We start from the raw sequence: 25,154 nt of genomic DNA, 5'->3' as shown, positions 1-25,154 counted from the left end.
AGCACATTTTGTGCTCGTCACTAACTGTTAAATGTCTAACTTTACTGCCCCTACACGATTTTGTGACGCCATATAATTCTAAATGAAACTGAGTCAGTTGCAGGATGGTGAGTTGCGTCTCAAACGCATCATTTTCTATGCAGCAACAAAGCATTTTCCTCGTCTTACTGTTCTCCTGGTGTGGTCTGTGAGACAGAGAAGTTCCACAGTATTTCTTCAGTTTCAACCCCCTGCTGAGGGCTGGACTCGTGGTGGCAGCTGGTTAGGATCCTGCTGAGCTTCACATCCCACACAGACAGAGGGTACCCACTGCAGTAAGAAAGGACTCCTCCAGACACCTCAGCAGCAGGCCACTCTTTTTAATGGACGTCAGCATACCAGACACTGACAGTGGAACTGGTGATGGAACAAATATGTCAATGTAGCATAGTAATAATGCTAGTAGCAAAAATACCTGATAATGTAGATTTAAATGTTTATTGTCTTTCTAATGACAACTTGACGTAAACCAGAAGGACATTACCAGAATATCTCATAATAGGGTCATGACAGCCAGTTTTGTCAACTTGACGTGACAAAAACTGAATGACAATGACAGAAGTCAAAAGTTTATGACTTGTTTATAAGGTTTATGACACAGTCATGACAGCGTCATGTCACAGTTATGTTGATACTGTCAAGTAAAGTGTTACCCCTTCTTTTATCACTGTTACAAACAAATTGGCCCTGTGTTTATTTACAGAGTTCAATCATTTAAAAAAAAAAAAAAGATTGATTAAAGTAGCTACTCAGGGAGCATAGTTCAAGTGTGTGGGTTTGATACTGAGAGATGCTGAATCACTGGGAGGACAATTGTCTGAAAGCTGGCTCTGTAAATGGTGGCACTATTAATGGAATGAATTCAGGTGCCATTCTAAGAGGGACAAAACAGGGTAAAGTAAAATAAGGATATTGTCACTGCTAGTTTGTGTGCATTCAGTGTAGTTCTGCATGAAAGTGTTCCTCTTCATCATGAGGTTGCAAAGTGTTTGTGTCCATTGGTGGAATAACTAAGTATATTAGCCTACTGAAATACTGTAATCATGCACATTTTAAGTAGGTAAGACCAGTCATGGTTGCAACAGCAACACTTTTACCAAGAAAGGGTCATGAGATCAGTTTAATTTATGGTTATCTCCTTCTGACCTTGCATGTGAAACATCATAACTGTATGCAGATTTTTTGGAATGAAAGTAATCTTTTCGGACCACAGCTACATTTTGATTAGTACAGATTTTGCTTGTTAGAATTGAGTAAATTAGAAATATGTAACCTGTATTAGATTAGTGAGGTATTTAATCAATGCTAATTACAAACCACCTTTCAGCCACAACTAGCTAAATAAATAGATGGATGACACAAATGCCTATACAGATGTAGAGATATGAGCATATAAGTAATAAGTGCATACTGTGTTCTACAAAAAAGGATTCTTAAGTTTTAAACGAATCAGCAACAGCTCATCTGTTTTAAAGTCTACCATCTACTGCTCTATCTTACACATTAACGCATGCTATTTTGACATTGTAGCATTGCTGCTTTTACTTAAAGATCAAAATACTTATCCTTTACTGTGTGTGTTAGTAAAAAGAAGGCTGCATCCTGAATTTAAAATCTCTGTACACGCACAGTGTGTATGTGAATGTGCACCCTATAGCCACCCACCCACCACCCTTAGCCCCCACCCTTGTTTCCATGTGAATCAACAGCTGGTCCACACAGGAGGGTCTTTCCTTCTACTTCAAGCCACACCATGACTTGGGTTTGTGTCATTCAGGTCCCTAAATGATGTATCTGTGTGATATTTTTTTCTTGGGCGCAGCTGCTTGGGAACCCAAAGTGAATTTCAGTGTAAACTGACAATAAAGTTGTATTATATTGCATATCAAGTGAAGTTTGCTCAGTACTCATTTTAAATATAAAATCTGTCATGATCAACTACACTGAGTCCGCTGATGTCTGGAACTGGACACTGGAACTGAAATACAGAGGCGTCTGGGAAGTTACTAATGCACTTCTTCATGCATGTTGATGGTTTTGTTGCCTAATTTAGTTTGTAGCCACAGATTTGTCTCCTTTAAACTAAGGACCACTTTGTGTGGTCTAACTGGAGGCCAAAAACTTGGGTTTAGAAAGAGCTTATTGTTGCAGATTTTCCCCTCACAACCCTAAAACCTCCAGCTTGAAGCAGTATTTTGTCTAGAGAACCCAGTTTGGAGAAAGAAATACTGTGTGTGTGTGTGTGTGTGTGTGTGTGTGTGTGTGTGTTACAGAGAGAGTGCTGTAGGAATTCAACGATGGAAGAAGCAGATCTCAGATTTAAGCACAGAGCCTATCATTGTTTTCATTCCAGTGGAGAGTAACTGAGAGAATAAAAGAGAGGACATGTGTGTTTGTGTCATGCATCCTATCAAACAGGGTCATTTAAGTTTGTTATTCATTACATCTAGCATTTTCACATCTAAGAGAGATATGCAGACATCCTGTTTACTAAAAAATCCGGACAAGCAGTAAAAAGCATTCACTTCCACACAGCAAGCTGACAGAAGGAAGAAGTGGGATCAAGCCTGCAGTATGTTCTCATTTGCAAAGTTACAAAGTTAGTCTAGAGGGATGACGTGTGTGAAAGAAGCTCTATCTAATCACTCTCCCATGAGGAAGAGGAGAGTGAGAAGGGCTGAAGTGAAGCCAAAGGAAAGGGGAAGGGCCTGACATCAACAAGCCAAAACAGCTGCCCCCTTCTCCCCCATTGAGAGACAGCAAGAGGAGCCTGATGGAGAAATAGAGAGAGAGGGGATGACTGGAGAGTCTGTAAGTGTGGAGCAGAAGAGAGTGGCGTACGAGACATTTGAGGGTTTGTAGAGGCGAAAAGAAGAGACGAAGGTATTGGCAAGTGGAAAGGGGGAAGGGAAGAGAGAGGTGGTGAGTGTATGCTTTCAGGGTGAGGATAGCAAGAGAGCAAGGGACAGGGAAGTGTGTAAGAGGAGAGGTGGGGAAAGGAGTGGAGGGTCTGTGCTTGGTGACACTTTTTGGAGGGGTGAAAGAGGGGTTGTAAGAGGAGAGGGGGAAAATAGGGGGGGGGGGGAGTCATCTGGGGTTGATTTCAAGGCAGGGTAAGCTGTCAGCGAGAAGGGTAGAGGTGTGAGGAGTCACTGGGGAAGAAGAAACATGTTGGAGAGGAAGACTTTAGCTGTCGTAGAAACATAAGAAGGCCCTTCAAAACATGAAGCTCTGAGAGGAGGAGTAGAGGACCTTCTGGAGCAAAGCACTTGTGTGGAAGTCATAATAAGATTTGGAGGGAATTAAAGACACAAGGCAAAGAGGTGTCTGCTGGAAGTATGGGGTGCATTCACAGCACCAGCACCGGCCGGATGAAGACACAGGGACGTGATACTCACACAGGAGGAATCCTTATAAAGGCAGACCCTGAGGTGCATCCTGGAATCCTTCAGCTTGCTGAGGTAAGTATATAACTGCTCTTTAGGAAACTAAACATTCTGGTTGTGTATGACAGATATGTCTCTTTCATATGTTAAACCCGTTAGTTGCTGAAGGCAAAGAACATTTTGAGAAATAGAGCAAAAGATCATGATGGAAGTAATCAAGGTAGAAGACCTAGATGTTTGGATGTACATTGTTGTTGCAGTTGTTTCAAATAGCCGTGGATAACCATCAATAGTGTTTGTCGCTTGACTCCATGGAAAAAAGCTGAACTTTAATTGTTATACACTACATTCACCACATCCTATTTATGAACATCAACGAAAAGAATCCAAAGAATTACCACTATGTTTCCAAATTAGATCCAAAGCACTTCTCTCTCTTACGAAATATTCCTTCTCTGAATTCTTGCCAGCATCAAATAGAACAGAAGCATCTTGTGCTGCACATGCTTGCATACCAAAGGATGAATGTGTGTTTTGCAGGGCCCATTTTAGACCTGCATTAGAAGCATGAATAGAGAGATTTGTCAAAAGTATGATTTAAAATATGGCATTCTTGCTGCGCTCAAAGGGATCAGTTGCAATACATGAAGAAAATAGATTCCGACAGCATTGGACGATCTACTTGATCTCTGTTAATCATGTCTCTTGGGGACGAGGTCAAGGTTCAAGAGGAAGTGGTTTAAGTTACTGTCCGGTTCTGACCCGCCGTCTGCCTGGCTGCTGACTCTATTTAGGAACATGTATGGATTTAGGAGCAAGCACCGTAAAGCCTCTGGAGGACTTTTTTAGAGACTTATAATAAAATAAGTGTCTGTGGGTTCAGTTCCAAGGCTATGCAAAAGAATGTGTGCATTCTCGCATCATGTCAGAGTAAAAGGACAAACGAAAAAAAAAGTAATTTTAAGTAATGTCACTGTATTTTCACACATTGCTGCGAGTTGCTGCACACTTCTAAATCTTACTGGAACAAAAACATTACTCAGATCACATGTGGCTTTGAATCCCCTAAAGCTTCAATTGTGCATGTCTCTCTGAATTACTTTGCGTGTGTGTCTAACCTTGCCAAATTATGATAACATTGTCCCAATTGAATGGGTGGACTCTGCAGTGGAGAGGAATGAAATGTGTCATACATAACCAGTCCAGGAATTCTTTATGTTGTTTGTAGTGTCTGCTTTTTTTCTTTGTCTCGCTCTCTCACACACACACTCACACACTCACACACACTCACAAACTCTCTTTCCCGCACCTATTTTCAGCATTTTCATGGCTGTTTGGAGGTGACAGCCCCTGCTCATGCAGGTTATAAATACCCTGTCAGAACTTAGAGCATACCCCTGGCTCGCCACCTGCTCCCGTCCCTTCCTGAGTAGATTGTGTGTGTGTGTGTGTGTGTGTGTGTGTGTGTGTGTGTGTGTGTGTGTGTGTGTGTGTGTGTGTGGTGTGTGTGCATGTGTGTGTTTGGGCGTGCGTGCGTGCGTGCGTGCGTGCGTGCGTGCATAAGCTAGAGGTTGTGGCTGCTGCTCTCTAGCATGTCATCACTAGTTAGGTGTCATTGAAAATACACTCACACAGACCAAAGTATTTAGTGCAGAGGGGGTGTGTCACTGTACTCTGTATTAATTTACAGTGTGTGTGTGTGTGTGTGTGTGTGTGTGTGTGTGTGTGTGCGTGTGTGGGGGGGGTTCACATTTTATTTAGTTATTTAGGATCCCCCTTGGCTAATAGGGACATGGGGGGGGGGGAATTAACCTTCCTTTTGGGGACAAAATGCAAGTCCCAAACATAAAACGTTGCATTTCAGGCTGAAGACTTGGTGTAAGGTTAGGTCCTAAGTTGTTCGGTCACACGTTGTTATTCCAAAACAACTCAGTGATAATAAAATGCTACTACTGCTGCCGTCCTCACAGTAATAAAAAGCTCATGCAGCCACAGTCATAAAGTATTCTATTATGCTTCTGTTCCTGCCTCTCCTCTGCTACAGTGAAAGTGCTTTAGGCTCTCTGCAGTGGTCAGAGATGCTTGTACAATGACATAGGCTTTGGCTGCAACTATCCAAATGGGGTGGGGTTCTTTAATGCTGCAATGCAATACTGCAACACTGCTGATAGTCACTGGAGCCGGAGAGTAAATGTCCTCTCATCTGAAGTTCCCTTTTACTGGTATCAAAAGTACATAAATGTCACCTGTACAGTCCAATGCTAATAGTATTTTTTGTAACTATTTTTAATATTGTATATTTTTTATATCTCAAGTTCTGGGTCTTATTTACCTCTGTCTTTTCTTGTAAAGCACTTTTTATGTTAATTATTATTATTGTTATTATTATAAAATGTTCAACATTATAAAACATTAAACAAATACTATCATTGTCATTGGATTGTATTATGTGGCCCATGCTCCTGTGGTATACACCCTTACTGTGGGTTTCTCCTTCTACTGTCCGCTAATGTACTGATAGGGTAGTAGAAATGGAGGGAAAGAACAACTGGGAGAAAAGTGTAAAGGCAGCACCAATTTTGTAATAAGACACCCCCACACTGTGAGATTAATGAGTCATTTCATTTGTCAGTTTTATATTTAACGACTGCTCTTTGATCCCATTTGTTGTTATATGACAGATGAGTACAACACAATTTTCTTCAACTTATGTGCTAACTCACCAACCTACTGCTGCTAACAACTCTGGTAACATGCTTTAATTTGTAGAATTTCTTTTCGTCATGCTTGATGGTAGCACAGGAAACAGAATCTTATACCTATGCACCTGAACACCTTTAATATTTAAAATAAGTTGAAATGTGTGTAGAATGAGCATGCATTTAACAGGAATGAATTAACTAAAAAACCTAAATGTCACTAGTTGCATCAGGAGATTAACTATGCAATGTGAAGTATATATTTTAAGCAGCCTGACCCTAAACTTCCAAAATAAGGGATATGAAATATAGGTATTTGAACATATGGGTGGGTGTAGATTAAGATATGATTCACTTGCAACATAAACAACATACCCTCTTAGCTCTGCGTTATTAAAAAGAAAGCTATGCTACTATTTGTCCACCAGGTGGTGATCTTGACTCATCGTGAGTTTTTAGTTTGAACTTCAAACTGTCACTGCATCAACAGATGAATGGCGGTAAGATTTCAACATGGAACTGATGAAATACTGTCCATCCAAAATCAAATCATCTCAGATGTTTGTCACTTGAAAGAGTTTGTAGACCTTAGACTTAGACTTAGACTTATCTTTATTAATCCCTTTGGGATGACTCCCGCAAGGAAATTAAAGTTACCAGCATCCGATACCTTTAGGAAGAATAAGACATTGCACCCCAAGTCATTAACCTGGCCAATGTCAGCTTCACCTGATTATGCAATACCCAGTGCACTCGTTATGTTTTTAGCGAATTTAATGCAACTGTACAACTTGACTCAGATGTGCAGCCACAAAACCCAAATATTATAAACATGTTAAAAACATTTGTAATTGAGTTGGCTCCAAGCAAATGGTGAAAGAAAAATCAATTCAGTGTCCAGTCAAATTGAGCTATTGATGTTATTTTGGTATTTTTAACTTCTGTAATATCACAACGTTACTTATATGATACTTACAATAGGATTCTTAATATTGAGATGGTTTAATGTTGATATTTTATATCTTGATGTTGATATATCCAGATGATAATATAAATAGCTTAGCCTTTGAGAAATATTAAAGCATTGTTACATTTCTCTTTTAGCAGAGCATTCAGCAGATTTAGATGTTTGTGTATTCAGCAAATTGTGGAATATCCTGCTCTGGAAAAATAGTGACTCTGATAAAAGATGTAACTTTTTTTTTTAGATTATTTTTTGGGCAATTTAGGCCTTTAATTGACAGGACAGATATGAAAGGGGAGAGAAAGGGGGAGTGACATGCAGCAAAGGGCCGCAGGCCAGACTCGAACCCGGGCCCGCTGCGTCGAGGAGTAAACCTCTATATATGAGCACCCGCTCTACCAACTGAGCTATCTGGGTGCCCTAAAAGTTGTAACTTATGTATCTTTACTGCGATGCGAGTCTGATCCAACAAAACTCCTCAATGTTGTCCTCTACTTTTTTATCCTGCTGGTGATCTGATGTCAGGTTTATAAAGGGACATGGTTACACGTATTGCAACTCAGTGGGCCATCACATAAGTCCAATTGATTCAAGCTACACAATTCACAAGTTATGTAATAACAGTTGAAATGTAAATGGCTGGAGGGGATGATGATCCTCCTTTGCCCTCACATGCCCTGTTTTTGTCAGGTTCCCAGGCCTATCGTCGCTCTACCTAAATCCCATACACAAACACACACACTAGCATCCACATAGAGACCTAGATTCAACACATTCAGTGGATGCCATGGTTTAGAGCAGCTTCCATTCATCATAATAGCAGAGTCCATAGTATGTCAATAGTCCATGTTACTCTGCTGATGTGATTATAAGATCAATACATGCAGCATAATGGTAATGTGTCCCATCAGTGCCTGCAAGCATCTGATCAGCATGGGTCAGTGATCAAACTAAACACTGTTTTTCCACCAGAGATGGTTTTTCTAGTTAGAAAAGACAAGAAGAAGAATTACAAAAGAAAAACAAGAGGGGCACTCAGAGAGCGCAGACCTCCAGATCTCAGTGTTAACAAAAGTGAACAATAATTTGTTATTATTTGTAACATATTTTTAACAGATACTTTTTATTTGGTGAAACACATCCTAAAACAATTTTGAACACCCTGTGTGACCCCATTATTCTCTCTGCTTTATGTTTACCATCTCCAGGCTGTTTGTAGCTTCATATTTTGCACACAGACATTAGAGTTGTAAAACTCCTCTCATCTAACTTGCAACAAGAAGACTAATAAGTGTATATCCCAAAATGTCAAACTATTCCTTTAAATCTCTGACTTGTTGCCAGTATAGTTAATGCAGTTGTGATTCGCCTTAGTATCACAAGCATCAAGTGGATTAAAAACTGAAGACTGAAAAACTGAATTTAGTAAAGATTGAATGTTAATGAAAAAAAAACATTCACAGTATTTACTGAAGCAAGTCACAAATTCTGTGGATTTTGTTTTGTTGAGGGTTGGGAAGTCACAGCAAATCAACAGCCTTTGCATTTACATTATGTAACCAGACAAAGCTAAGGGTAGGGCTACATAAAACATGAATTATACATTTCTAGTCATAAAGGATTTAGACTGCGCACTCTCCTCTTTAGAGACATGGCTGTTTTATTATACATTGTGGTTAAAAGATTGAGTTTCCTTTCCCTCATAATTCAAGATGGTGGGAGTCTTGTGTAGAAGTGAGACTCTGGTGTCGCATAGTCAATGAAAAGTGTTTGTGAGAGTGTTAGTCTAAACCGGAGTACATGCTCCTTCACCTCTCAGTTAAATTGAATGCCCCTCCTGTTTGGAAAAACCCAGGCGTAGGAAAATGTAAAAAATGCCTGAGTTTTTTTTCAAGACCAGAGAAATTCATCAAGTCATTTAACGGGAAGAGAAACACCAGTGTTTGCAGGTACACTGTGGCCGTCCACCTCTCCCATTGCCTCATGCACAAGCACGCATGCACACACACACACACACACACACACACACACACACACACAGTACAAACACCATCTCCCTCCTGATGTTTCCAGGCAACTCCTTCTCTACTAAAGGAAAGATTTAATGGTTTAATGTGCTTCGCATGCTGTCAGAAAGCATTGCTTTGGGAGAACATTACCATAGTTTTGTAAAAACAGTTTCCTATTGTAGTTTTGGAAATTGTATTGGTTTACAAAAAGAAAGATTCATGCATTATGAATCAGGACACAACATTTACTTGCTTTTAGGATACTGTGTGTGCGTGTGTTTGTGTGTGCGTGTGTGTGTTTCATACAGTGTATGGTAGGCCTATGTCTTCTCTTCTTTAATGGTATTGAGTATGTGACTCTCTGTATGATCCAGGTTGTGACAAGTAGCATTCGGTTAAATTAGGGTATTCTTACTCTTGTAGTATATAAAGTATTTTTATTGTATATTACTGTAAACCTTTCCAATAATAATACTATTAATAGCATCAGTAGAGAGATATTAGTTCAACATTTTGAGAAAGACAGCAAACAGTGGGTCTGTCTACGTCCGTCTCTTTCTTTGCTTGGCCCACAGAAGCTCATGTCTCGTGTGTACACAGCTGGCTAGTCCAGTGTGGTACCACCTTGCTGTGTTGAAAGGAGGGTAAGCCTGTCATCACATAGGAAAATAAATGTCACAGTATTTGTCTAATAGTTTTGGTTACAAGCCTGGTTCAGGTTTGCTTGAATGCTCAGTTTCTCTGTAGGTATGTGGCAAAAGATTTGTCTTCAAGGTAAACTGTTTATCTGTATTATTGCCATGTAGTCAAGGCATATTTTAACCCAGTGTTTATTTAAACAACTTTTTACGTTTATTGTAATGGCTTGAGGAGAGGCAATCGGCCTTTTGATTGGCTAATATGGGAAGGTGGGTGAAAAATATAGCAGCACAGAACAGTTCAATTTCAGTGCAAAGATTCTATGCCAGTTGTAGACTGCACTCACACATAGGCTAACTTTAGCATAGCAACATTTTAGGATTCACAATGACAATGCTAACATGCTGATGAAGTATAATGCTTACTATGTTCACCATCTTAGTGTTAGAGTGCTAGTATGCTAACATTTAGCATTTAACAATTAGTACTAAACACAAAATATGGCTAAGACTAAAGATGGTCATAAACCAAAGTATTGGACGAATAAAATGTTGACCTGATGTTTGCACGTACAGGAAAAGTCAGGGGGTCACCACCAATGTTTTTACAATTGATCCTCTGGGGAACATGAATATCTGTACCAAATTTAATGGTAACGTTAACCCATATAAAAGTTGTTGAGATATTTCAGTACGGACAGACAGACCTGGGGACCTGAGGAAAGCTAACAGCATCACAAAAGACACCAATAAAACAATGAACATCATGTCCATCCAATTATTTTTAGCTTAAATGTGATCACACAGCACATGAGATGAGCGTGGCAGATCAGAACGCTGCTTGTTTTTCATCATCTTAGCCGCCCGACAGACTGGATCCTCTTGAATGAGGACAAGTTCAAAGACGAGACAACAGGGTCAGAATCAGCTTTAGTTGCCAGGTATGAAGACACATATGAGGAATTTTGCTTTGGATTGTAGTGTTCACAATGCGCTTACTCATGAAAAACAATCAACAAATCAAACAATACATACACACTATAAACAGAAACAACAAAGACAGGTTGAGACAATAATGCAACGAAGAGTGCAAAGTATGCAGGAGTAAATTACAATTATGATCATTATTATCATTTTAACTATGGAGCATAGTGCATAGGATGCTGGAATAAATAGTATTATGTTTTTATATAAGTCTTATATTATAACATAACCTTTATGGGTGAGGGTGCCTTAAACACAGCGTTATATGACAGCAGTTTTTAGAGGAGGACGCTAAATGCACAGCAAGAAGGGCATCAGTGCTCATGCTGGTGTGTCACGGAAGCAGCACACATCTGTAATGACAGCAGCCAGACAGGGGACAGTGACAGTTTAATGCTGAGACATATTCCTTGAGACACATGAGGAAACTGCTAAAGCTGAACATGTCACAAGCACGTACGCATTCCTATGGCAGTAGCATTTATTGTTTTCACCTCTTGACTAATTACATTTTTTGTGTGTGCCTGCAGCTTGCCAAAGCAGGGAGCCACACCTTCACAGAGAAGAGCTTTAAGAGGAAACGGGTGTGTGATGTGTGCAAGCAAAACATCGACAACCCTGGGGCTTTTTGCAAGGGTGAGTCCACGTCTCAATCAGGTCAGGCAGAGGCACAACTGACCAGCATGGATACACACCTAGACCATACATAGAGCTCACCCTGAGTGCCCTCTCTCTGTCTCACTGTCAGAATAAAACATGTACTCTCCTTTCTGTGTGCAGAGTGCAAGGTTGCAGTTCACAAGACATGTGAAGCCAAGGTAAGCTGTATGTTTCCTTACTGAAGCCACCACTCTACCTTCCTCCTGTCCTGAGTAAATTGTGCTCCTGAGTCAGAGGTTCAGATGTTAATACATTGTAATTCTTAAGTGGAGTAAGCCATGTGCACTGACCTAGATGTCTGGTTAAAGAAGCCTCCCCCTGACTGCAACAAGCCAGGTTGCCATGAGTAAGTCAGTCATGTGTTAATGTAGGATAACAGGATTTTGTCAAGGATTACTCAACAAAAAGCAACAAAATCATATAGAGCTGGACTCGATAGAGACCAACTAGAATATTTGGCGAGTCCGAGACAAGTCTGAGTCCAAATACAAACGAGTCAAAGACAAGTCAAAAACAACTGTAAAATGCCCTGAGTCCGGACTGGACTCAAGTACTGCAGCCCTGGTGAGCTTTTCAGTGGGGGTCAGAGGGGGAGAAAGCACAAGAGGCAGCATAGTTTAGGGAGACGGCAGCTTGCAGAGGGAACTGTCTGTTTGCCTGTCAAGCTGTAATACTCTCGCTTTGCCAGACCCTCCTCCAAAAAGCGCACGTTTTAAAATTGTTTTAATCATGTAACACAAAACTCAGATTGGACAGATGGTCTAGCTAGCTGATTTACCCTGGACAGATCTGAGAAAAGGTTAACCACAGTTCTCATAAATTGACTGGTGTTTAAAATGACAACACAAAGGAAGCCCAAGGCACTGGGTATCCAGCCTAAATGAGTGAAATCCGGCGGAACATAGCAATCCCGGATGTGGACCGTCAAGGATATAGACTAGGCTGTAATAGATCAGCTGTGTTGTTTACTGTATTAAAGCAACGCTAGCAAACTTTTTGTACCATAAAATAATGTTTCCAAAATCGTTTCAGTGGTTCATCAACTCGTAACAGGGTGAACGGCACTTCTGCATTCGCTTTGCGGCTCTCTACCGGCTATAACCGCACTGTGCGAGTTTGCCAGCTCGGGTAGCGGATCTGTAGCACTTGAATGAGACATAATGGGACAATTGCGCTTCCAACCTGTAGGGGGACCAAAGCAGGAAAAGTTCTCTAGTGTTGCTTTAAAGAAAGTCAAGTGGAGGACTAAACTGTTTTCAATCACTGTTTTGAGTTATAGAAGCATTTTAGTTCATAGAACGTTCCCCACAGTTTCCCTGACAAGATGTATGTATGCAAGGCTTCAACTAGCAAGAAGTGTCCATTGTTACTGGTGATGACCTGAATCAGGAATTTTCTTCCACAAACAAGACAAAGAAAAGGAAGTGGTATGCTTTTGATTAAATAAATTTGAGTCAAAGATTTTAGTGAAGTTACTGAAATGATCTCAGCACCCTGCCCAAATAATGTTCACTTGTTTTAGGATTTGCTACTCAAGGCATCCCCTCTTTTCTCCTGCTCTTTCTGTTGATCTCACTTCTCTGTGTTAGCAGCAATATTTTCAGGGCGTAATGGCTTGACACTCCGTACTATTCATATATAACACATGAGGTTTGTGAAATAAGTCATATTTTTCATATTGCAGCCATCGAACATCACAGTGTATACACACTAATGTAAGCTTTGGCTTCTTACCTAAAATGGTAAAGTATATCATAGAATTGAAGATACCAAAGAGAAATAATGACCCGACAACAATTTGATGCTACAATGGAGCTCCATTGCAGAACTTGTTCATGCCTTATATCAGTGGTAAATGTGAGGTGTTGTTGTCAGTCCCTTTAGAATCAAAGAAAAATAGCTTCTTGTCACCATTAAACAATCACACAAGGTAAAATTCATCATAGAGGAGGTAGGGACATATTTCTAATTGATCTGTCAATCTGTCATGCAAAAGAGTGTGTTTTGAGGAAGCAGCCTAACAAAAGCTTTTGTTATTTTTGAGTGGATTCTCTTATTATGAGAGGACATGTTTGCGCTGTGTAAGAGAGAATCACTCTTTCGGCGACAGATTATGTCAAACCATTGGCAGTAGCCTCCTCTGCTCCCCTGTGACCCCGCTCACAGCAGCTCAGTGTCACACACCACTGTGAGCTCATCACTTGCTTTAACTATGCTGTTTTGCCTCACTACCCAACAACACAAACACAGAGAAAAAAACAGCACAATGGCATTTGACCCACACTTTATTTCTCAGCTCTTCTGCTCAGTTTAAATCCTGTGATTAATGACATGGGGCAGACTTGGCCTTCCTGTCCCCTCCTCCTCCAAATACTGCAATGGTGTACAACTGGGCACTGCCAGCTGTTGTGCCTTAGCAGCATGTATTCAAAGAGGATTATTTTTTTTTTCATACTTTGGCCCCCCTGGTCACCACGGTGATATCCAAAAACAACTCTTGGTGGCTGCAGGAGAGGCAGGCGCCAAGAGTGGACATCGTCACATGGGACGATGATCAATCCGGATAGGAGAAGTCTACGAGGGTAAATATAGAAAATAACAAGAGTGCCGTAGATGCCTGCCAGTGAGTGATCATTGGTTTTGTGGGGGGACACAAATAAGGGAGAGGCAGCTGGGGAGGCAGACTGTGTGTGTATGTAATCAGTCCCATTTGGGGGTATTCATAAATAAAGAGCAACATTGGGTCAAGGCTGCATATTGCTGTCTGCTTCATGTCACGCTATGCTCTCACTGTATGTTTCTAGGTGCTACTCATATGTCAACACATTGTTTTTTTTACTTCTTTCATCTCTTGAGTCTTACTGTCATCATCTTTTTTTTTACCTTTCATCTGTGTTACCTTTCTTTCCTGATGTTTTTATAGTCACATTTATAACTTCTCCCACCTTCTGCTTGGAATTTTTTCATAAATACTTTTATCAGTGTGTTATGCCAGCTTAGTACCATCTCCATAACAGTCACCACTAGTTTAGTTTTGTTTGGGTTTTTTTTGCAACCAGAGGGTTGTGCAGTCCATCTAATTCTGCCACTTGTCATCTCTCTGTCAGCCTCTGGCCACTGGAGAGGTCAGTGGCCAAAAGTACTGTGCAGGGCTGCCTAGTGAGCACATGTGGTGTATTGATGTGTAAGTGCACTTGAAGGGGAAAGCACTTGCACAGTTGACGTGCTTTACTGTCTCTGTGCATATGACACAGGCAGAGCGAGAGGGGAAAGCTGTGTTGGATATGCTGCTGACACAGTGTTAGTGTGCGTGTGTGTGTGTGTGTGTGTGTTATCGTGAGAGAGGGAGGGAGGCAAAGGGAGTTGGTGAAAGAGAGAGTGAGCAGAAAGCTTGTATGAGAGAGAGAGGGAGCTAGTATATCCCACTCTACAGACAGGACTGCACAGAGGCAGAGAGAAAGACTGAAGCTGCTTGTTGAGAGGTAAAACATGATCTGTATTTACTGAGTAAAGCTTTGGGTTTAGTTTATTCATATGTATTCAGCACATCAGTTTTGACTTTTTACGTACTTTGTGTATTTTTGTGTATAACAACGATCATTACAAATATTTACAATCTAACAACCTTGAAGCCTCTTCACAGTGTTTGCTCTGATAATGCGGCATGTGATTGTGCATATTATTCCATTAAAGCTGTAGCCTGAGAGCTCTTGCTTTGCCCAGAAAGAGGATTTCATTTACTGTGATTAAGGCAAGTGCAGAAAATGAAGGAGAGACTCCTGCTGTGACCTACAAAAAATACACAGATATTAATTTTTAATACTAGAGAGTGAAAGACTTACTTTTTAATGAGATAGTTGTCCGTATATGTGCAAGTCAGGAAATTATGGAAACTAAACACTTTTCTATTATGCTACTATACATGTGTTTAAATGTAAAATTTTGTAAAACTGTTAAAGCTGTGCCAGACTGTTTAAGGGCTAGATTAGATGTTTTTGTGGGCATGCATCTGTTTGCTTGTGTGTGCTGTAAGACTTGTCTTTATACACCAGCGTGCATCTATTTGTATGCTCAACTTTTCATACTTTTAATACTACTTTTGATTTTAACAACATTTATACCATCTATCTACATCTTTGTGTATGCTGCTGCTTTTTTGGATGTCTGATTCTGATAAATGTGCAATTTTCCACCGGTTCTATCCACTATCTATCTACGTGTGTAACACTGTGTGTGTGTGTCTATGTTGTGTATTGTGTACAGACAATTATCTACACCCAAAGGGCACCTGACAGAGACAAATGGCTGTATCCCAGACACAGTCAGCTGCCCTGACATCATCTGATGGATCCTAATGTTGTGTTGTGAAATACAGATGGTTGCCGTGTCTGTTCACACACACCAGCTGTTGTGATAATGTTTCATGCTGATTTATGAATTGATATATCAACTATGATGCTTTATGGAATATGTGCTTGTGTAAGAAGCAAGTGTTGTGTAGAGTTTTCTCTAGTCCTAATAAGTGGAGCTGGAACAGTTCCTAAAACAACTTAAACTGGTATTTCTTGTTAATTATTGGCTGAAATTTATGCCGATACTGATGTATCTGCAGTATGCTCATATCGGCTCATGTGTCAGTCTAGCTTTTATCCAGATGTTGTGAATTTCTGTGGCGTTTCTCCTATTAGGTGTCTTGAGCAACATGGCAACAAGTGTCATGTTTTTCAACCTCTTCTGTTTCGTCTGTGTATCACCACAGGAGACCAGATGGGTGTCCTGTGTCATGGCACATCAGGTAGAAACAGCTTTAAGTCAATAGAGATGGAGAACTCAGGTGGTGGAAGTTGTTGTTGTGGTGTAACTTCATTAAGGTGGTGAAATTGTTGTTGCTATTTATAACCATCACCAGCACTATGCACTGTGGACAAATAATTATCATGGTTAATTTAATTTTACTGCTTTACACTTTACAGGGACGGTACACACACACACACACACACACACACATACACACACACACACGGATGCATGCACAGTGTTTATATTTACCCATTGCTTTCATTTCCTGAAAGCCCAAGCCAAGTGATAGGTGCACAGCAAGACCTGTTCAATTTTCTAGGAATTGTACAGTTCCTATTTTTTGGGATGGCTTTTTAAACAATCTGAGCTTTTTTACACCTTTGTGTTATATTTCTTTTGATACCCATGTGTTGGATGAATATAGACAGTAGGTTGTGATAAATGTGTGTTTTTTAAATTACTGGATGTTAAATGTTGTTAGTCAAAGCACCAAATACATGTATGTTGCCATGATGCATTCACATAGCGTTGTAGTGCAGAGCCATTGGCAATTCTGCTGAAAATATCACTGCTGCTGCCAGAAAGGCAAGTGGATTTGCGAGACGACTGACGGACAAATAGACAAAATGAGCCTTTAAGTGGTCTGAGGGACGTATGGTCTAAAATAAGGAGCTCTATCAAAATAGCTCTGTGAAATCTCTCTGATGTGTGTCATTGGTCAGCATTTTCAGCTGTTGACATCTCTCTCCCATCCAGCACTCACTCTTGCTTTCCATTTGCCTCTCCTCTTTCTTCCTTCCCGTCTTCCTGATGCCTTTTTTTCTCCACTCCCTTTTTATTTTTATTGCTTTGAGCCCAGTTACGTTGCGACAGGCCACTGCTATGCGTGATGCTTATCGAGATGTCCTTGGTCATCTGATGTTGTTTATTCAAGGGGGGCACATACTTGCATCTCACTGCAGGGATGATTGTATCCTGTCCCTTGTCCCCAGGCACTAAAAGTAGAGAGAGAGAGTGAGAGAGAGAGAGAGAGTAAGAGAGAAAGAGCGAGAGAGAGAGACAGAGTTCGATGTAGCAAGAGAGAGGTAAGCAAAGGGGAGTGACACAGATTGCAGGGGTTAGGAAATGCAGAAACAGGGGATCAAAAATGAGAGAAAAACAAGAGAGGCAGTGTGATAATGAGAAGAAAGAGAGGGGATGCCATACTTTCATGTAAAGCCTCCTAAATCCCAGCCCCTCCTAAATTTGCCCTCTTATACCCTCGGTGAAATCTTAACAATCTTTGCAAAAAATAAAAAACCCCAGAGTTTTATTTAGCTTTCAGTGGACTTAAGTGTCTTTTTGTGAGATGATGGAACTTAGCCATGAAGCCATGTAGCCAGGAATAAGCCATGGTTATTTTCCTTTTCCACTTTCAAACGGGATGGCTTACTCACTTCTCCCTTTCTAGAGTGTGACAGAGAGCTCTGAATCGACTGTCAAAATGAAACTTGCTTCTCCTGGACGGCACACTGACGCCTGTGTCTCAAACACTCACAATTATCTCCCGCTTCCCTGTAACTGACTCAGCTACTCCGGCAGATCTCTGTGTTAGATTTTCTCTCCCTGGAAAAGGAGTGATGAATTAAGATGTGGCAGTGACAACTTTTAACATTTGTGCCACAGTCACTCTGTTGTGGAGCTGCCAGGAAACTCTTAATCAAGATCCACTGACACTCTGTGAACACACAGATCCACTTACAATCTGAATACTCAACGTACAATAATTCTGATAAACCAATTGATCAAATTTCTAGTTGATAAGATGAGCTGTAAATGTCAGATAGTAATGAAAAATCCCATCACAATTTACAGCACATTCTATAGCTTAAGAGCCAGCAGGCAGTAGTTTAGCTTAACATGAAGACTGGAAACAGGGTGAAACTGCTATCCCGGCTCTATCTGAAGGAAACAAAAGCCATCTACCAACACCTTTCAAAGCTATAACATGTTAATAAGTGAGTTTTAGAGGTTCTGGTTTCCAGTCTTTGTGCAAAGCTAGACAGCTGGCCGCTGGCAATAGCGTCATATTTATCCCACCACTGGCAAATAATCAAAAGATAACGCAGCACAATCTCACATTTGAGAAGCTAAAAATAGACAATGTTTGGCATTGTGCTTTAATAAATGAATACAAAGTGTTATTTAAAAAAAACAAGGTAATCTGAACCACTTGACAGACTGGTTATCCAGTCCACTAGTCAGTCAGTCCCTGAGGAATGGGCTCGAGTTCTGTCATTAGCACCTTAGTAAATGCTAGCTGGTGAACAGGACAAACTGAACCAGATGGCTATGCTCCCTGTGGTTCCAGCATGCAGTTCACATGTATTAATGAAGACCCTGAGGCTGGCAGAGCCACCAAAAAAGGTGTATACATTTTGTGTGTGTGTGTGTGTGTGTGCGTGTGTGTGTGCATGTGCATGTGCATGTGCATGTGCATTTTCATGTGCGAGTGAGCCTAGGTTGACCAGCATTGACATCCTGTTGCAAATTGTTTCCTGTTGACTCTGGTATCTTCCTCCTCTCCCTACATGCTGCATATTGGTTCAACCTGGTCTTCTTGTATGTGTGTATGTGTGTGTGTGTGTGTGTGTGTGTGTGTGTGTGTGTGTGTGTGTGTGTGTGTGTGTGTGCGTGCGTGCGTGTGTGTGTGTGTGTGTGTACACATAGATACACATGTGCATGTTGTGTCTGTCTCCTACTGTTCCTTCCTGAAGCCGGCCACCTTATCCACTTTACTACCATTATTAAACTTATTAAGAGAGGAGTTTTCCCCTATGGCTGAATCTCTGTGTTCTTTAATTTCCTACTGTAGGTTTACTAACATGTTTGTGATCTGTTGTTGTACATTAACACAATGGAAAGTACGTATTATGCTTGTGCTGGGGTGGAATGTGAAAATAACTGATTGATTAAAGACCAATAGATTTGAACAAATATTAACAAAAAAAAAAGAGTATTAGTACATTGGCTGTCAGTCTGTGTGAGACCAGCATGACGATAATTACGTAATGATATTATCTTGTCAGTTCAGCAGTTGCCTATTTTGTTGAATGTTCTCTGCAATGAAATAACCAATTACCGCATGCCCTTTCCCCTTAAGTCCTCCTTTTACTCATTCCTCGTGGATCACATGTCTGTTTATGTTTCCCTCCTTTTCCCCATCACATTCTCCTAAACTCTCTGTCAGACTTTCTCTGTAATCCTCTGTAATGGCGTTGGCCATCTCCACACAGGTTCCTTGTGTGTGTGCCATGAAATAAGAAAGCTATCATTTGTGTTGCCATGCCCTTAAAACCCCATCTTCTGTATTAAAAATAATAATAATAACAATAATCCTGGGTTCTTTTGCTCTATTTTGGAAATGCTAAAACACTAAAGCCAATTAGCAAAAAATTTAAGAGGATATTAGTGTTATTTTTGAACGTTCCACACAGACATTGGTCTTGGGTTAATAAAAATACAGTTCAGTAGTCCAGTACTACTGGGTTGGCACAGACTCTTCTTGACTTGCCAAATCAAATCAACAGCCGTATTTTCTATAAGCTGCATGAGGATAGTGATGCATAAACCCCATACAATGGTAAAATAAATGTATCAGTGGTTGCCTCAGTTTATTTTATTTCAACAATGGAATGCTGTTGTTGTTGACATGATGACATGATGGTCTACAAGAACAAAGACAAAAACAAACACAACCTGACTGAAATCTAATACCCTCATAAATAAATGTATCTGGAGCTTAGATCAAAACTTGCTTGACAATCAGTCGTGACTATTTGGTGCTTTTGTTTTGCTAAAGTTAGAGCAGAGATGATTTGCAAATTAGACCTTAAACCCAACGTCTACCTGGAAGTTGTGACATCAATCAAAAAAAATTGGAATTAAAAATGTAGCAATAAATTGGCCGACAGTATTGATTGAAATTTGGCTTTTTCTGTCAACATAAAACTTGTATTTCTGCACGGTCGCTGTGTTTTTTCTGAAGTTGTGGATCATTGTAATAGCAGGCATTTGACTTGTTAACCTGTTGTCTGACACCTGTCAGCACTCAGCCACAGAGGCCAACTCAGCTGTCAATCAATCTCAAGGAATAGTTCAAAGGTCAAAAGTTAAAAGGGTGTCAACTGTCAAGATTTACAGTTGGAGCCTGTCGTTGTGCTACAATAAAGCTTCCATTTATCAGCTAATTTCCGTCATTTTCTATTTGTTAGGTCATGTTTTTAATGCATTTCTTGTTGTTTTCAATCATTTTATGTAATTTGCATTGTAAATGACTTCATCTCATGGGGGAAAATTGAAGCCCTGTGTGTCCTTATAGCCATTTCTCTGGCATGGCGCTAAGGGTGCGCTTCATTCCAGCGCTTCACAACGCTGCCCGTGGTTTTTGTTTCTATGACGTCATTAACGTTAGCGAGGTAGCTTGCCTTGCTTGCTTGCTAGACCTTTATCCACAGCACTGCAAAGGAGGGTCTGGCTAGTCCACACAGCATTCTGTGATGGGAGAAAAACATGCTCTGGTTTATTGGCATATCTTTAAACCAATCACAATTGCCATGGGCAGCGCTAAGCACTGGGCAGAGCCACGGTGCCGTGGCAATACAGCCTTGGGAAGAAACTTGTTTTGGTGGAACGTGTACGTACAAAAGTTGTTTTAGTGGTGCAATTGAAAACTCAGATTGGACAGATAGTCTACCTAGCTGTCTGGATTTACCCTGCAGACATCTGAGGAGCAGTTACCATAGTCCTCAAAAATCAATTTCCGGTGGCAACGTAGCAATCCTGGAAGTTGGACGTTGTGGATGTAGACTACTATGTAGCTAACTTAATGCTAAATTAATAACAGGGGGTCGACTACACAGCTAACAACAAGCTTACAACATGTAAGGTGGTAAAAGCACAACACTCACCTGTAACATTCAGTGTCTAGCCAATCTGCTTCCACAAATGGGCTTTTCTCTCTTTGTCGACACCAGCACTTTTCTGAAAAGTTTGTAGATTTTAAACTTGCGCTTGGAGCGGCTGCAAAAAAGATGGAGCGCTCTGAAAAAAGTGTGTGCAGTGCTTCATATGCTCTCTTCTACTTTGGAACAATTGAAAAAAAGACACTCGCGCTCAGAAAAAACAAATGCTGTATGGACACAAACCAATGAACACATGCACTGACATACCAGTTTCTACTAGCTTATCACTTTAGGGTCAACTGTTATCCTGATAGTAAACAATGAATCACCACTTTCCCTGTGTTTGTGATTTTGGCAATTTACTTTTGGTTCAGCAGCAGATTACAAGGACTGCACGCCACATGTAGAGACTTCCTCCACTCCTCACTTCCTCACTCCTCTCCTTCTTCTTTACCAGGCAAAAACAACTCTACAATCAATCATATTTATTGAGCATCTCTAATTAAACTGAGCACTTCTTTTTTATAACAACTGCTTGGTCAGCACAATAAACACCAATCGGGTATACAGTGTGCAAAAGAAGAACTCAAAGAAGCCAATACAATGTCCTCAAGTTCTTTACATTTCTGTAGACATGCGTGCACAAGCTTTTTTGCCTTTATCTGTATGACACTGTTTGTTAGTGTGCACCAGTCTGTGTGTGTGTGTGTGTGTGTGTGTGTGTGTGTGTGTGTGTGTGTGTGTGTGTGTGTGTGTGTGCCTGTCAAACATCATGCATCACTAACCCATCATGTGGAACAGACAGATTTGTGCTGACAGCTTCTTCTTTAATGAGCTGCAGCAGATGACAGAAAAAAAGTGACAATGAATCTAACCATTCTTCCTCCTTATCCCTCCATCCTTTCATTCCTTCATCTGCGCTGCTGGAGCATGACCAAGAGTGTTAAACAAAACACATGACTTGGCATGTGTTAGTTCATTTCCAGTGTGCGTACGTGCGTACGTGAGTGCGTGTGTGTGCATATGACTATGTGAATACTGCAAAATCCAACAGTATGATGTGCTCATTTCCTTTCAGGTGACTCCCACCTGTACCTCAACATCAGACCTTGTGAGTGAATGTTTACATGTAGTTTTATATTAAGAAATACAATGAATCATTGCAGTAGAGTTAATCTTTTCTGATTCTTTCTTAGCACGGCTCCACTAAATCTACACCACAGAAGAAGAGAGGCTCCATACATAGGTACCAAGAAGCCTGAATCACACATCAAACAAAATAAAATTATATTTTATATGTAAAATGGATACACAGAAATAAAATGCACAGTAAAAAAAAAACATTATGGAGCCTAATGAATTGCCTAATGGCTGTTTTTGCTGCATTAAAACAATGAACTCTCACAATGTACAGGAGCAAAAGTGTGGAACAAGTGATGGAGCATGTGATGGAGCATCACTATGACTTTGACCTCACCTACATCACGGAGAGGATCATCTCTGTCTTCTTCCCGCCGGACCTGGAGGAGCAGCGGTACCGCAGTAACCTACAGGAAGTGGCCTCCATGATGAAATCTAAGCACCAAGACAAGTTCATGGTTAGTCATAAAACTGAAAACATTATGAAACTACTTCTTTTCTGAACAACAACTCATTCTCCTACACTTTCATAAGGCAACCAATGTTGTAATTGGTCTCCTAAAAAGACTGAATAATGAGTGGCCGGGTAAGCTCATTTGGTAAAGCGGGCGCACATATATAGAAGTTTATTTCTTGATGCAGAAGGTCCTGGGTTTGAGTCCAACCTGTGATGGTTTCCTGCAATTCTTCCTCTCTCTCTCTCACCTTTCATGTCTCAGCTGTGCTATCCATTAAAGGTGGAAATGCCAAAAAACAGGTTTAATTTGCATATTTGTGTAACTAAAAAAGAAAAGTCCTAATTTGGCATTGATAGGGACTGTTCATTGTTCACTTTCTTTCCTCTACTGTTTCCTTTTCATTGTATCTTTGCTATGTTTCTTGCTCAGTTTGTGGTTGATATGTAAAAGTAGATTTGTAATATCTTGTGTCTCTGCCTTTTTTAGTTACTGAATTTATCAGAGAAGAGACATGACATCACCAGACTTAACCCAAAGGTACAAGTATTTACATCTTAAAAGGTGACAGATCACATTTGTGATTACTTTGTATTTTCAAGATTAATGGACAGGTTAGATTCAATTGAAACCCAGAATTTGAAACATCTTTCCTCCTCTGCGGTTCAGGTGCAGGACTACGGCTGGCCTGATGTTCACGCCCCACCTTTGGACAGGATTTGTGCTGTTTGTAAAGCCATGGAGACCTGGCTGACCTCTGATCCCCACAATGTGGTGGTCCTGCACTGCAAGGTCAATGTAACCTGAATCCACATCTGTCTTTGTTTTGCTGTGAAAAATACTAGCAAGCTATTTAATGGTCACTTTGATCTGTGTTCTGACAGGGAAACAAAGGGAAGACGGGGGTCATTGTGGCAGCCTACATGCACTACAGCAAGATATCAGCTGGGTAATCTGCATCATTATTACTCTCACAAGGCACTTGTTATTAACAGCATGTGCTGATGATCAATTACCTGTTTTGAATTTACATCTGCCATCAAAGCTGCATTTAAATCCAGAAAAATTGGATACCTAGCTTAAATTGCCAAAGTTCATAACCAGAGCGATACATTTCTTATGTGCTAAAATCAAATCAAATGTACAACGGCCAAAAAGACATTATTTACAATTTCAAGTTTGATCACCTTCAGTGATAGTTAAGTCAATGTCATTACTGTAGAGCTGCAACTAACAATTATTTTTGTTAGCTACACTAAAGTCTTTATTAACACACCTCTGGTTGTGTCAACAGAGCGGACCAGGCTCTTACCACTCTAGCTATGAGAAAGTTCTGTGAAGACAAAGTCTCCTCTTCCCTACAACCCTCTCAGAACAGGTGGGACACACATATATCTTTGTATTTTTTCCTCTGCAACATAGTATATCACTTCTTGTGTTGCTGCTGTCATTGCCTCAGTTGCTCCCTTCTCCTATATTTCCTCACTTGTCTTCTTCAGGTACATCTACTACTTTGGTGGGTTGCTGTCAGGTACCATCAAAATGAACAGCAGTCCTCTGTTCCTTCACCAGATCCTAATTCCATCACTACCAAACTTCCAGGCGGGAGGAGGTAAGTTTCACACAAACAAAGGTTGTATAATAGGTTGCAGTACAGTTACGGTTATTATTAGTTTTGAAGAGTGAAAAAAAGTGTTTTACAATGTAGAAGGGGAAAAACAATAAAGCCATTGTCTGCCAACCTTCCCCCTTTTTACAGTTTTTCTTCTCCACTTTTATCTGTATCTGCAGGTTTCTATCCATTCCTAAAAATCTACCAATCTCTACAGCTTGTCTACACTTCAGGCCTCTAGTAAGTACATGGCTAGTTGTCAAGTTACTGCGTTGTCAGCTCACCACCTGCAGACCGACTCCTTTCCATCCCCTGTCCAACTGACAGATGTTGTCTATACAGGCTGCTGTCTATGTTTAGGTGTAGGCTGTTCTGTGCTTATGTTGAAGTTCATGTTGTTTACCACTCTTTAACCCAACTGAGACATGTTTTGACTGGTTTAATGTGTGTTTTGAACTGTTGGGGCAGTTTTTTATGTGTGTGTGTGTGTGTCTGTGTGTCCAGTGATCCCCAGAGCTCAAGGGCAAGGAAGCTGTGTGTGACTATGGAGCCAGCACTATTATTGAAGGGGGATATTATGGTGAGCCATAGCTTATCGTGTCACTATTTGAAAACCTTACTTTGAAATCAATCCTATCCATATCCACTCATATAGTACATCACTGCAATAAATGCAATAATTCAAATGTACAGTATATTGAACTGCTGTTAAAAAAAAACTTGACTGTGATGAACTTTTGTAACGTTGCATTTAAAAAGTGCCTGATTATTTTTCAAACCACTTAAACAACAAATCCTCCGTAGACTATGAACATTCATGCTTAA

At 40.4% G+C, this 25,154-nt stretch overlaps 1 protein-coding gene across 4 annotated transcripts in view; it reads left to right on the top strand.

The window, feature by feature from the left end:
- Nucleotides 1-2,664: 2,664 nt before the first annotated feature.
- LOC116688071 (tensin-2) overlaps nt 2,665-25,154 on the top strand; it is a 31,006-nt gene continuing 8,516 nt past the window's right edge. For 2 of the 4 annotated variants that reach the window (XM_032513869.1, XM_032513868.1), the window contains exons 1-13: nt 2,666-3,500; nt 11,250-11,355; nt 11,500-11,537; nt 22,201-22,233; nt 22,319-22,368; nt 22,537-22,720; nt 23,207-23,257; nt 23,387-23,509; nt 23,602-23,666; nt 24,012-24,095; nt 24,217-24,329; nt 24,509-24,569; nt 24,834-24,909. In XM_032513869.1, the coding sequence (XP_032369760.1) occupies nt 3,378-3,500; nt 11,250-11,355; nt 11,500-11,537; nt 22,201-22,233; nt 22,319-22,368; nt 22,537-22,720; nt 23,207-23,257; nt 23,387-23,509; nt 23,602-23,666; nt 24,012-24,095; nt 24,217-24,329; nt 24,509-24,569; nt 24,834-24,909 (1,107 nt within the window). In that variant the 5' untranslated portion in view covers nt 2,666-3,377. Of the gene's footprint in view, nt 3,501-11,249; nt 11,356-11,499; nt 11,538-14,782; nt 14,862-22,200; nt 22,234-22,318; nt 22,369-22,536; nt 22,721-23,206; nt 23,258-23,386; nt 23,510-23,601; nt 23,667-24,011; nt 24,096-24,216; nt 24,330-24,508; nt 24,570-24,833; nt 24,910-25,154 lie in introns of those variants that run through there. The other 2 variants (XM_032513870.1, XM_032513871.1) reach the window with 2 other exon arrangements.

Source organism: Etheostoma spectabile, chromosome 4, assembly GCF_008692095.1.
Source record: "Etheostoma spectabile isolate EspeVRDwgs_2016 chromosome 4, UIUC_Espe_1.0, whole genome shotgun sequence".
In the NCBI taxonomy this organism is placed as follows: domain Eukaryota; kingdom Metazoa; phylum Chordata; class Actinopteri; order Perciformes; family Percidae; genus Etheostoma; species Etheostoma spectabile.
This window is presented reverse-complemented; position numbering and strand designations above follow the sequence as displayed.